General features: G+C 44.3%; 1 protein-coding gene across 2 annotated transcripts in view; it reads left to right on the top strand.

Moving 5' to 3' along the window:
• Positions 1 to 13,880, top strand: part of MAN1C1 (mannosidase alpha class 1C member 1) — a 346,263-nt gene that overhangs the window by 168,797 nt on the left and 163,586 nt on the right. For both annotated transcript variants that reach the window (XM_069223920.1, XM_069223921.1), the window contains one exon: positions 11,257 to 11,372. In XM_069223920.1, the coding sequence (XP_069080021.1) occupies positions 11,257 to 11,372 (116 nt within the window). The remainder of the gene's footprint in view (positions 1 to 11,256; positions 11,373 to 13,880) is intronic.

Below are 13,880 nucleotides of genomic sequence, written 5' to 3'. Positions count from 1 at the left end.
TTTGGTCTATATGAGCCGCATTGGTCAGGGTGTTTATCTGGCTTGTGATACACCACTATTGTGGCCTGGCATTGGGCACTGGGGAGGATCCCTGTGGCTTTAGCCTCATTCCACATCTTAAGAAGGTAGGGCACCATTTTGTTGGCTAGGACTTTGTATAATTCAATGGGTAAGCCATTAGGACCCATCGCTTTACCTGATGAGAGGGAACCTATTGCCTGCAGTAATTCGCTGTGTGTAAAGTTGCTCTCTAAAATTTGTTTATGATCTTTCCTGAGGGAGGGTGTCTTAATGTCTCAGTGGAATTCCCGCATTTCCTCCTGGGGGTAGTTTTCCGAGCTTCAGAGAGCTTGGAGTAGTAAGTCTCAAATTACTCTGCTGTGTCTTCCATCTGTTCTTTGACCTCTCTGTTGTCCGACATGAGTCTGAGGACCCAGTTTCATGCTTGATCTCTTTTCTTTACCCATGCCAATAGCTTCCACGCTGTGTCTCCCACCTCATAAAGCCTCCTGTGTCAGAATATGTATTTTGTGAGTGGTGTCTTCAGCCAACTCTCTCAATTCGCGTTCTTTCAGTCTGAGTGTATGATGGACTGTCGTGTTTCCCCCCTGGCAGGAATCATAGGGCTTGTATCTCTGTTTCTAAACCCCTCATTTTGGCCCTTGTCTTTTATTTTCCCAGCTATGAAGGAGTACGCTTGGCCTCTTAACACAGTCTTATATGCTTCCCATAGATTAGCAGTTGAGCCTCCTGATCCCTCATTCTCTTTCAAATAGTCGTGTGTTGTCTGTCTTATGGCCGCTATGATTTTATCGTCTTTTAACTGCCAAGGGTTAATAGATCTGAGGCCTGTATTTATCTGGGAGTCCCCTCTCAACTCAAGCCACACTGGTGAATGGTCAGATATACCTCGTGCTAGGTGTCACACATCTGCTATTCTGGCTAAGTGGCTGTGGTGTGTGAAAATGTAATCTAAGCGCAAGGCTCTGTTGTGTGTCCTCAAGAGGAATGTGTAGTGCCTCTCCTTCAGATGGCGGAGCCGCCAGTTATCCACTAGGCCGAAGGCTTCCACGAATGTCACCAGCGTGGTCTGTGCCTGGGAACAAGGGTCGTGTGTGACCCGATCCAGAGTCTCCGATATGACTGTATTGTAGTCTCCCCCCCATGAATTATTATTTTTGTGGGTAATTGCAGAAGCAGTGTGCTCAGGTGGGAGAGGTAATCTGTTGATGGCGAGGTGTGATATCTACTGAGCCAACATTGATGACCTGTCCATCCCAGATTCCTGACTGTACAATATATTTCGGGTCTCTCCATGTTGACTGTGGTGTAAATGGTGTATTTTTAACTAGGATGCCCACCCCTTGTGAATCTGAGTTGTACCCCGCATGTGCTGTCAGTGTATATCCGTTTCTGGATAATGCTTTGCAGGTGTTTCCCAACAGGTGAGTTTCTTGTATCTGAGTTTTGTCTCTTTATATATTGCATGACTGTGCTTCTCTTCAGCTTATGTCCTAGGCTGTTGATGTTCCAAGACATTACTCTAAGGGTACATGTGGACATGTAGGAGAACGGGTGTCAGCAATAGTATGTGATGTCATAGATAATCTGAGTATAGCACATTTAAGTCCTCCCACAGTGGTTATCTAGTACAAAATGACCTGCCAAAAGAACATGCAAACTAACTCCCAAAACAAAATATCCCTCCCTGACATCCCTGCATAGCAGCCTTCAAACTTGCCTCCCTCCCCCCAACTCGCAGAGTGCCTGTCGCTCTCCTAACTGAGTCTTAACTATTAACTGGGGTGAAGTAGCTGCATGTGCTACCTCTCGTGGAAAGAATGGTGTTTAACAGAAGCCCTTCATTCTCTGAGTGTCTTACATCCCCCTACATGTTACGTCCAGTGGACCTGTGTGTTGCTCCACTTCTCATTGTCAGGTGCTTCAGGAATAGAAGCTGTCGACTTCGTCTGGCTTCTGTGCTGGGCACAGGCGACTCTGGTCTTTTGATGTCTGTTTTCACTGGATGTATGGCGCCATTCCTCCAACCATTCCCAAACCTCCTCCGGCAACAACTAGTGCCACGTTGTTCCTTCAGAAATAACTTTAAGTTTGGTAGGGAAGAGCATCATGTATTTTAATTCCCCTGCACTGAGCTCTCTTTTGATGTCTATAAACCCTCAGGGCTTTTGCTGGACTTGGAGGGTGAAGTCCAGGTAGAGGCTTACGGTAGCATTCTCGATCTCTAGAGCCGGTGATTTGCGGACAACTTTTAGGATAAGATCTCGATCTCTAAAATTAAAGATTCAGACTATAATTTTTCTTGGGGGTGCTCCCGTCTTTGGAGGTTGGCCCGGTGTTCTGTGAGACCATTCCACTGAAAAGTATTTGGAGAGGCCTTTAGATTTTGGGATATTGAGAATGAAATGTTTAATGAATAGATCAACACTGGGACCTTCTGTTTTTTCTGGAACCCACACGAGGCCTAGGTTGTTTAATCGTTAGTGTCCTTTCATGTCTTCGAGCTCCACGAAGGAGTCAATCTTGGTCTCTAATGTGTCTTTAACCCCCCTATATTGCAGCCATTATTTCAATGAGTGTGGGTTGTTGGGCTGGCCCGGCCATGTCTCTTACCATTTCTTGTGGAACAACCAAAGGCACTCTAGGGGACCGTGTCAGCACTGCATATTTGGCAGATTGATGGGCTTTTCTTCTTTGTTCCCCACCATGTTGAGGCATGCTTGTCACAGGTGGTGTTCACCGCTGCCTGCTAACGGGAGGGGGCAGGTGGACCATATATTGTCAGCGAGCTTCCCAGGATGGGCCGCCCTTTCCCTTGTGGCCTGTTGGTTTCGCGCCATGTAGGTTTCTATAGGTGTGGCGACTGTCAGATGTGCTCCTCTCCTTGATCATGGCCTCTCCCAGGAAGCCCAGGTTCACCCGACTCAGAGCCCTCCACCCCAAAGCTAGTACAGAGTGGGCTGCATAGCCCGTCATTGTCCAATATCACACTGGAATCTGTCTCCTTTAAGGGTCCTGGCCCCGGTGACTAGTGGTAGTGCTGGAACTGGGAGTCTACCCCCACATCTCCACCTTGTTTGTGAAGGCCGGTCGTCGCCTAGGGACCAGTCCTATGGTGCTGGTTTGCCTTATGGGGGTACAGGGCTAAGGAGATCCTTCACTACCTCTGTCAGGGGTGTTAAGTAAAATGCCCCCAAGGAGCAGGACCCCGGTACCTGGGTTTCTTGGGTGGAAGATCAGGGCTACTTCTTCTCTGCTGCTGGTGCCTGCAGACTACTTGCTTGGACACCTCTCCCGCCCAGCCCAGAGGGCGCCACACAACTCCTCAGCACTTTCGTGCGCTCCGGCGGTCATTTCCTCACTCCTTGGGCTGCAGGCCAGTCAGTTGCGGCCGCGCACTCCCTAGCTTGAGCCACTTCTTGCCTGACCCTGCAGGCAGGTCCAGGCTTTCCGTTGGGAGGAACCACCCAATGCAGGTCCTGGTCAAGCCCTCATCACCTCTTTAAGGTCTCCTCCACTACACCAGTTGGCGTCTGCAGTCCTTCCCTCACAGCTTGGCACTCGCAGACCTGAATGCCATTTTGAGCCTTGTGGTTGACTCTGGTCGGCTGGTTTGTTCTCAAGGGGGGCATGCCCTGTTTAAGTACTCGGCTGCGGTTCTTTCAGGGCTGGGGTTGCACGGATTGGAAACAGATGGATGGGGTCCGCTGTATGGATACGAGGAGCTTACTTAGTTAGCATCCACAATGTTGGGCTGCAAGCCACACCCCCTCCCTGCTTTCTATTTCTCCATCTTTCTCTTCCTCCTCCTTCGCCCCCTTTTGTGTTTTTCTCTCTCTTGCTCGGAGTCAAAGTCTGATGACAGAAAAGTGCCGGACCCCAAAAATGAGTGCAAGCAAGCCCTATCTGCAACTACTTGCTCAATTTAAGCACTGACCATGTAACAACCAGCTGGCCGGCAGATTTTCCAAAAAGGGGCAGGACATGAAAATCCAGCTTGGAAACGGATTGATGGCTGTCAAATGGCCCCATGACATTTGACCATGCATCCAGGTGTGAACTTTTAACCATCAGCACCCATAATCGGACTTTTAGTTTCACTATTCAGGTAGAAAGTATAAACATGAATGGATTAGGAGTTACACAAGACACTTGGATAGGGAGATCCCAAGCCTAAGTAGGATCAGTATTGGACCTGTAGGAGATATACACCATATTGATGTTAACGTAATGGTTTTGCTGATGTGAAGGTCTACTATTGTAGAGGTTGTTAATGTGATAGGGATACACTGCCCAAAGGAGTTGGTGTCAGATAGAAGTAGCCCATAACCAAAGAGCTGGTTGAGTATCTGGCGGGTGATCACATGGTATGATGCTCCTGCCCCGAATGTGAACAATAAATACATCTTTTAAGTGTGAAACCTTTGTACAGATCAGTGTGTGGTTCAGGGCTGTTGTTGGAATACCTGTACTGTTGGGCTATCAAGTTGGTATCCTTGCAGGTTTGGCTCTGGTGTTGCTGCTCTGGCCTCTGACATTGGTATTCTAGTAATGTTGGACTCTGGTATAGTTGTAGTGTTTGGTCATGTGCTGATTTCTTTGTACTGTTGTGGTGTGGTATTGCAAATGTTGAAATGCTTTGCTCTGGTATTGGTAACTTTATAGTCCTGAGTAATTAAATTCATAGCCCTATACTATTGGGCCATGGTGTTGGTATACAGAATTGATCTGTAGTGTTGGCATCTTTATGGTCTGTGGTATTTGTACCATTTTCAGTTGTACAGTGGTGTTGTGCACTGGGGTTGCTAACCAGTTATTTTTGGGATTTGACATTGGTACCCATGTAGAGTTGTGCTGGGTTTTGATTTCTTGTAGGGTGGGGTTGTTGAGGTGTGGTGTTGGTAGACGTGTAATGTTAGACTTTGGTGTTGCTACCCCTGTACTGTTGAGTTGCTACCATTGTAGTTTTGGGCTGCTTTATTGGTGCCCTTGTGGTACTGGTCTGTGGTGTTGGCATCCTTATACTGGGTTATGACCTTGGTGAGCTTGTGGCTTTCGGCTATGGTGTGGGTATAATTCTAGTGCTGGGCTATGATGGTGTTGGTATCCTTACAGTGTTGGGCAATGGTGTTTCTGCTCCTGCATTACTGGACAATGTGTTTCTACCATTGTAGAATATGATATTGTGTAGGAGTGTGAGGTACAGGGTAGTTTTGTAGGGTTATGTTGGTGTTATCCTTAATGGTGTTGGAGTTATTTTCCTTGTAGTGGTTGGACTATGGTATTGCTACTATTGTAATAGTGACCTTTATTGTTGTTACGCGTTTAATGTTATACTGTGGTGTTATCTATTATAATTGAAGGTACCGCCTGCAGGCCATGAAGGAGTCTAGTAGCCTATTCTGATACAGGTTGTAGGTTTATTGCAGTTGATATGATACATGTCTCTCAGCAGAACACCTCTGGAGAAGAAGCATCCTCTCTGCTCAGCCTTCTCCTTAAGAGCAAACCCAGCTGCACAGTGACTTGGTAACATTTATGACATCATTCCTAAGTAGATCTGAGCAGGGCAGACACGACAGAGAGTAAATTATAACACACATCCTTACCGTGGAAACCGGTGAAGTACAGTACTCTCTCACCTACTGCTCTTACATACATAACACCAGCGACATACACTGCACTCTTACCTCCTACTATGAACACTCGCAGGTCAAGTGAAAAAAAGGATCTCTGGCCCTCGAAAGCATTCACATGCAGAATCAGAGGAACAGTCTCACATTTACCCTCTACTATTCACTCTGTCAGTACCACGGAAAAATACTATGCAGTTATGGTCTACTGTGAAATCATGCAGGACCTGAGAAGTATTCAATACACCAGTTGTCTATTGTAGACTCCAGCAGGACCAGAAACAGCACTCTACAAGGCCAGGGAAATGTACTGCATGCTCACCCTCTCCTGTACACACTTACAGGCCCACAGACACCCTCTCCTGTACACACTTACAGGCCCACAGACACATACTCATACTCAAGTCTTTCAGACCTGCATCACAATTACACCCTCTGATGATGCTGGCCCCTATGTTTTCAAGACCAATGATTTATCAGCAGGGAAGTTGGGGTTAGCTGAGGCCTCTCTGACTCAGGGCAGTGCAAGGACTTGGGGTTGAGACCCTCTCAGGATGGGCTGGTACAGGATTGGTCTCTCAGTGTTGAGCTTGTTTGATTGCTGGGCATGGTGGGATGTGTGATGCAGAGTTCCCATTGATGTTCAAAGTGTTTCCTGCAGTAGAACATAAAAGAAGATCTCAAGGAAAGGATATAGCCATAAACGCAAACCATTTGCCAACTAAATTACATCACCCAAGACTGCCAATAAGGAAGAATAACAAATAACAATATTGTGCCACCCATGTGTCCCAGGGGATCTGCAAAAGTCAGTGACCCTCCGTTCCTTCCTGTTTTTTTTTTTAGCACCAAAGCAAAAAATACGAATACATGTCGGAACAACGCATGCTGGAACCACGCATGCCTGAACAACGCGGTCGGAACAACGACAGCGTTGTTACCACTAATGCCTTTACCATGAATGCCTTAACAACGATTTTTCAGTGTAAAGGCATTCCTGGTAAAAGCATGCGTGGAATGGCATGCATGGTTCTAGCATGCGACTCCCCCTGACCCCCCCTCCCCCTAAAACTATAGCGACCACCCCACCCCACCCCTAAAATCTAAACTACCCTGACCCCACCCCTAAAACCTAAACTACCCCGCCCATAAAACTACTGTGACCCCCTACCCCTAAAACCTAAAAATACCCTGCCCCCGCCCCTAAGACCCAAACTACCCCAACCCTCCACCACTGCCCCTAAAACTACTGCAACCTCAACCCCCACCCCTGCCACTAAAACTACATCGCCCCCTCACCCCTAAAACCTAAACTGCACTACACCCCCATCCCTAAAACTACCACAACCCCTCACCCCACCCCTAAAACTACCCGCCCCACCCCTAAAACCACCCCAACCCCCTACCCCGCCCCTAAAATTACTGCGACCCCCACTCTGCACCTAAAACCTCAAAACCACCTCAGCCCCTAAAATTACCATGGTCCCCCACCCTGCCCCTATAACCTAAAACCACCCAAACCCCCACCCCGCTCCTAAAGTTACTGTGACCTCCCCACCCCTAAAACCACCCCAACCCCTGCACCCCCAGCCCTAAAAGTACAGTGACTCCCCATCCCGCCCCAAAACGTAAAACCACCCCAACCCCCCACCCCTCCTCTAAAAAATAAACTACCCCAACCCCTGTTCCTCCCCTAAAAGTACTGCAACCCCCTAATACCTAAATTAGCCCGACCCCCACCACGCCCCTGCCCCTAAAACATAAATTACCCCCACCCTCGCTCCTAAAACTACCCCCAAACCTTACCCCAGAGACTGTTTTCCTCTGCCTTAACCACGCATGTTTGTTGTTCAGACATGAGAAGTTAAGGCAGAGGAAAACAGGGTCGTTCAGGAAAGCACTGTTCCACTTTCGTGGACAACGACCCTCCTTGTTCCGCCGTTGTGGTTTAGGCTGCTTTCCCAAAAATACAGATCTACAATCCATCATAAAACTTCCAGTTCTTTCCCTTGTTTTTGCTCAGCTTCAATGAGATAATGACAAACAAAACTCCACTGTCATGGCTATTATTTGCAAATACCTTGTACATGTTTCAGAAGCTCACAGGATTTTAATAAAATACAACACAACAATAACATCTTCTCAGGCATGAAAGACATAATCAAAGTTCATTCCTGTGTGGGATAATTCTCGCTTTCCCGTCCTTAATGGAATTTATCATTTAGCCCATGTGGAAAGCCCATGTGGAAAGCCCATCCAAAAGGTGTCTCACTGGGATAACAGTCTGTGATTGTTACCCTGTGTTCAACGTCACTGCTTCCAAAATAGTGACCCTCAATTGGACAATGCTGTGATTATGGTCAAGCCAGTGAACCACTAAACATGAAATTATGTTATTGTTTCTAATCATGCTTTTGTGTTCTGTCAAACGAATCTTGATTTTTCACTCTGCTTGGCCTACATAAAGGTGGCTGCAAGGACATTTAGGGGGTCATTCTGACCCCCGCCGGCAGCGGATGCCGCCGGCCTGGCGGGAACCGCCAGCGGTCATTCTGAGTTTCCCCCTGGGCTGGCGGGTGACCGCCAGAAGGCCGCCTGCCCGTCCAGCGGGAAACCCCCTTCCACGAGGATGCCGGCTCCGAATGGAGCCGGCGGAGTGGAAGGGGTGCGACGGGTGCAGTTGCACCCGTCGCGATTTTCAGTGTCTGCCACACAGACACTGAAAATCTATGTGGGGCCCTGTTAGGGGGCCCCTGCAGTGCCCATGCCACTGGCATGGGCACTGCAGGGGCCCCCAGGGGCCCCACGACACCCGTTCCCGCCAGCCAGGTTCTGGCGGTGAAAACCGCCAGAACCAGGCTGGCGGGAAGGGGGTCGGAATCCCCATGGCGGCGCTGCTTGCAGCGCCGCCGTGGATGATTCCCTGGGGCAGCGGGAAGCCGGCGGGAAACCGCCGGCTTCCCTTTTCTGACCGCGGCTTTACCGCCGCGGTCAGAATGCCCCCGGAAGCACCGCCAGCCTGTTGGCGGTGCTTCCGCGGTCGTTGGCCCTGGCGGTCCATGACCGCCAGGGTCAGAATGACCCCCTTAGTCGTGTAAATCACATTTCATGTATTGCAGTCAGATGTGTGACACAGTTTCACTAGATGACCGGTCTTAGGGTGAGCTATGGTGTTGCCTTTGATCACATTATTACAATGAATCCAATTATAGCATTTCTTCATCCCTTTGTATGGAATGTCAGATTTCTATTTGGGAGAGGATAAGATCTCCTGCAAATGTTCTAAGTGTGTGTGAGCAAAAATGGGTTTGTTAGCAAAAGACATTTAAAACCTGGTTTGGATTGAAGTTTTTCCCATCATCTGCAAATTATATGTTTAATGGCAGCAGGTTTAGTCGGAAAACTTAGAAACAAACACATCTCTTGATGATTGCTTAGTTGTTTTTTGCTGTAACACCATAAGGCGATCCATGGTATGCACTCTTCCCATCGCTTGACCTACCACATGGTCAGGATAACTCTGTTGTTTAAACTTTGATGCAAACATCATCAATGTTTGCTTGCTAACTTCAATCCTTCTAATGCAGATGAAATGTGAAAGTGGAAGATGTTGTGCGAGTGAAGGAGGATGGAAACTGCTAAACAATAATGAATTATTTCGATCTATGGGTTTCCTATGTACACTTGTAAACAAACATGTTGAGGTCAGTTCTGTCTGGACATCCAAGTAGGCAATGCTGTGCTTATCAATCACATAGGTAAGTGCTATCAGAGGATTGCATTGATTGAGATGAAGTATCTGTTGGATTTGTTGTTCCAACAGAGGCCTAGAGACCCTCCAAATTAAAATTATAATGTCAGTGTACCTGCAGTCGGTAACCAAATGTTCCTGCCGAATCTTGGAAGAAAAGATTAACTGGTCCTCAAATTTAGCCATGAAGATATCTGTATAGCTGGGGCCCCAGACAAGCCCATGGAAGTGCTGTTTCTCTGACGATAAAAAGTATCTTTCCACATAAAGTAACTGTGAAACAAACAAAATGGAGAAGTTCCATAATGAAAATGTTGTTCGCCCGAATCTCTTCTTGTGCTAATAATGCCCATTTGACAGCTTCAATGCCCTCATTATGTGGTATAGACATATACACTGCTGTAACGTCACTTGTGCAGAGCCACCAGGATTCAGGATCACTAAACTCCAGCTGAGACGGAAGTTCCAAAAAGTCAGTGGTGTCCTGGATGTAAGATTGCCAATTTTGAACAATGGGTTGTAAAAATGTATCAAGGTATTTACCTAGATGTTCATGTAGGGAACCACACCCTGATACAGTGGGTCTGAATAGAGGATCATAGGCATTGTTATGAATTTTTGGAAGCATGTAATGTCAAGGACATTGTGAATGTTCAGTCAATAAATATCTCGTTTTTTTTCGGAGATCCACCCATTAGATAATGCCTTATCCAATATCACTTGTAGGACTGCGATGAAATCAAAGGTGGTATCCTGGTCAAGGGGAATGTAGTTGTCACTGATGGAAACATGCATGAGTACTTTTTCTTCATAATATGTTCGATCCTTAACAACTAAGGCTTCCCCTTTGTCTGCTGGTTGACATACCAAACTCTGATTGCAAGCAAGAGCTAATAGAATTCTCTGATCTTTATGAGTCAAGTTCCTGGATTGTGGCACTTGGTAATTGATGTATGAATTTTTTTTTTGACAAGTCATTCAAACATGTCTAGTATTTTATGAGATGTTGGTGCTATAAAGACACTCTTTGGTTTGAATTCTTGATACTCTGGTTCATTGGATTGAAGTACATTGCCTGGTAAATTGTCAAAAAAACTGAGTTCTTATCACCCATCTGAATGGTGTCAATTTACTGATTTTAAAATAATGTACAGTTGAGTTGGATTTGTCAGAATTAAAAGAAATGCAGATCATGGACCATTGTTACCATATTGAGTCATCTAGCTGACTGTAGGCCTGTGACATGTGGTTCCTAAGAAATGCACAAGAAAAAATATATTAGTAGGGTACACTATAATTTCAAGTTTTACCTTACTTGTGTTGGCTATCTACCTTTTGTAAGAGGCTTCATAAACAATAGCATTATGATGCACATCATAGAAATATAGATGAATAAAAACATTCCATATCAAGAAGTGGTGTCCCAGAATGGTTCACGATGGGGGAAATGATATTGCAGACAGTATTGTCAAATATATAGCTCATTCATATGTGAGGTAGTTTTGTAAGTAGACCCAGTGATTCAATTTATGAAATAACTATTAAGGGCCTGATTACAACTTTGGAGGACGGTGTTAATCCGTCCCAAATGTGACGGATATACCACCTACCGTATTACGAGTCCATTATATCCTAAGGAACTCGTAATACGGTGGGCAGGATATCCGTCACATTTGGGACGGATTAACACCATCCTCCAAAGTTGTTATCAGGCCCAATGTGTTTTTGAAGTAAATAAGTAAATCAATCTCCAACTTATCTAGTATGCACATAAGAATACAATACTAACCCCACTGACACCACAAGTTTGAATTAAATTGAACGTAATCTACCGTTTCTTTTATTACACAGGTGGACTTCGAGGAGCTACAATTGTAGATGCTTTGGATACTCTGTATATTATGGAGCTTAAGGAAGCATTCCAAGATGCCAAAAACTGGGTGGAGAAAAGCCTTGATCTGAATGTGGTGAGTTTAGCTTCCAGAGAGAGCAATTTCTGTGTGAATGACATGTAGCAGAGCAATTCTGCCAACTAAAACCAGAACAAAGAAAATTCAGAACTCAAGGCATTGGCCACCATTGTAACTATGCTCTAGGGACCCTTGAGTTATTAAGGAGATGGACTCTAATGAAAGCAGAGACATCTAGGTTTATTTGAATAAACACCTCTAAAGGTCACTATCATCTCCATCTGGAACAGCAAGGTTTTGAGCTGTCACTTCGAACTTTCCATCCATCAACATCCCATTCCAGATCCATTGACCGTCATTCTAGATGCCACATTTTACCATATAATAGACATTGTACTCTAGTTAGGTTGGCAGATGGCTATTATATGGGCAGTGAAATAACTGTCATAAGACACATATTAAAGTTTTTTGTCAATACTGCCTATTATGGCGCCATGGCCAATAGTGATCTCCTGACTGAGCTACATGTGTAGCTGTGGAAGGAGCAGCTACCTACAAGTGTTCACCTTTCATACTTTGTGGCTTGACTCATCTGAGGGTTTGACAATAAGTAATTGGAGCAATGTTTTATTTTCCCAAGTTTTAAGGCATCATTGCCTCATTTGTTGTGCCTCCAGGGCTCAATGGATATTCAGCCAAAGTTTTCCTATGCCTCTGGAGATAGTTAAGAAACTATTGTTGAAAAGTAGAGGGTGTTAACATATGTTAGAATTATTGATTCTTGATTTAGCTAAGTAACAAAAAAATAAAATCATGGACAACAAGCTACCCAACATGCTGCTTGAAAAATATTCTTGGTCATCCTTGAACATAAGATTAACCTTCTCCTATCGTTCAAATCATATTGTCAAAACCGAGCTCAATATGTCAATCCCGTGAACATGTAATACAGATTTCTGAGGATGTTGACAATTACTTTTTTGCATTTCCCTAATCAATGTTTCTTTTTCAATTTTTCATTTGAAAACACACTCTATTGTCCATGCATTCAGACATATTTCTTTTATTTAGTATATTTACTTATTTATAATCATACAAAAGTTTTGTTGAGTCTCAACAAACTCTTTTTCTGTTACATTGATGCTAAGTTTGGTCTGCTTTTAATTGTGGGCCACTTACAGTCCATCGGGGAAAATAAACATTAATGTATTGTACTAATAAACTCTGAAATAACATAAAAATACAAACCAATCAATAAATGGAATCTATAAATAAATTGCAAAGCAGGGAAGATGTGTGCAGACAGGTAATAATAGCAAAATCAGTAGAGTATATCCTGATGTATTTCAGTTGATCATGACTGTAAAAGAACCATCAGGAGGCTTGTACATGTGCCAGCATCCCCAATGAGTGCCATAGAGAACATCACTTGATTTTGGAGAGAGACCTGATGTTCTATGTTTGTGTTTAGAATAGTGATTAAGGCAATTTGTGAAGTCTTTGCTTATTTATAGAGCCACAATATTCTAAGTTTGTGTTAAGGATAGTGCCTAGGGGGTCTTGTGAATTATAAGGAAATAGGGGTGTCATGCTGGAAGATGCAATAAAATTAGAAGCCAGGTGTAAAACAAGTAATCATGTGAATGGAGTCAAGCTAGTACAAGGATTCTGTGTTGGTGGTGAACTAATGTACAAATAAATTATAATTAAGGCTCCAAGTTTTACGTTTTTACTGATAAAGACAGACCGAAAACAACATTACCTGCCAGTATTTATTTTTAAAAGGGGAAAATACAGAAAGTAGTGCTTCTTTTGAATGACTCTCCATTTTGTCCTTCATGAATTCCAGACCAGCAGCTGAGCAGCTAGACAGCATGGGGAGTTAAAAGCAGGATGAAATTTCCGTAAATATAGGCATATCTTAATATATGTATTTGTATATAATGTAAATATTTACCTGGCTACTTTACTTGCTAAGACGAGACAGGCATCGGTGGATGAGTGCAGATTTATCAATTATATAAATGTGGAAATATACTATTTTATTAATCTGTTAATTCTCAAAACAAAAAAATAAATATCCATATGCCCGAAACATAAATACAGAAGGAAATGTTCAAAAAATAAATATCATAAAAAGGGGCACCCTAATTATATTTGTAAACAGAAAAAAGGCCCTGGTTTGAAATCTGAATAATGGGTGCCATATTGAGACTATCAGTGGTGATTTAACAGACTCCCGACATCACATGCAAAAAATAGAGAAAGTAGTATGCCTACAAACTCACCAACAGCTACATCCAAACCTTTAATGCCGGCGGATTCGGTGGAAGGTAACAAGACTAACCCTTACCTTAGTAATCACCATCTGCTGTGTCTACCCACAACTCATTAACACCATAAAAAGGCTAGACAAGTGGATGCAACATAAACAAGCTTCGGCAAAGCCAGAAGTTCCTGCCTTTATACTATGAGTTAATGGTAACTGGTAATGTTTGTTTGTAAAGTATTGTTTAAAAAAAGTGAAATAACAAAAACTGTTTAAAAAAACAGAAACACATTTTA

This window comes from Pleurodeles waltl, chromosome 3_1, assembly GCF_031143425.1.
Source record: "Pleurodeles waltl isolate 20211129_DDA chromosome 3_1, aPleWal1.hap1.20221129, whole genome shotgun sequence".
Lineage (NCBI taxonomy): Eukaryota > Metazoa > Chordata > Amphibia > Caudata > Salamandridae > Pleurodeles > Pleurodeles waltl.
The sequence above is the reverse complement of the archived record's forward strand: the minus strand, read 5'-3'. Positions and strand labels throughout refer to the sequence as shown.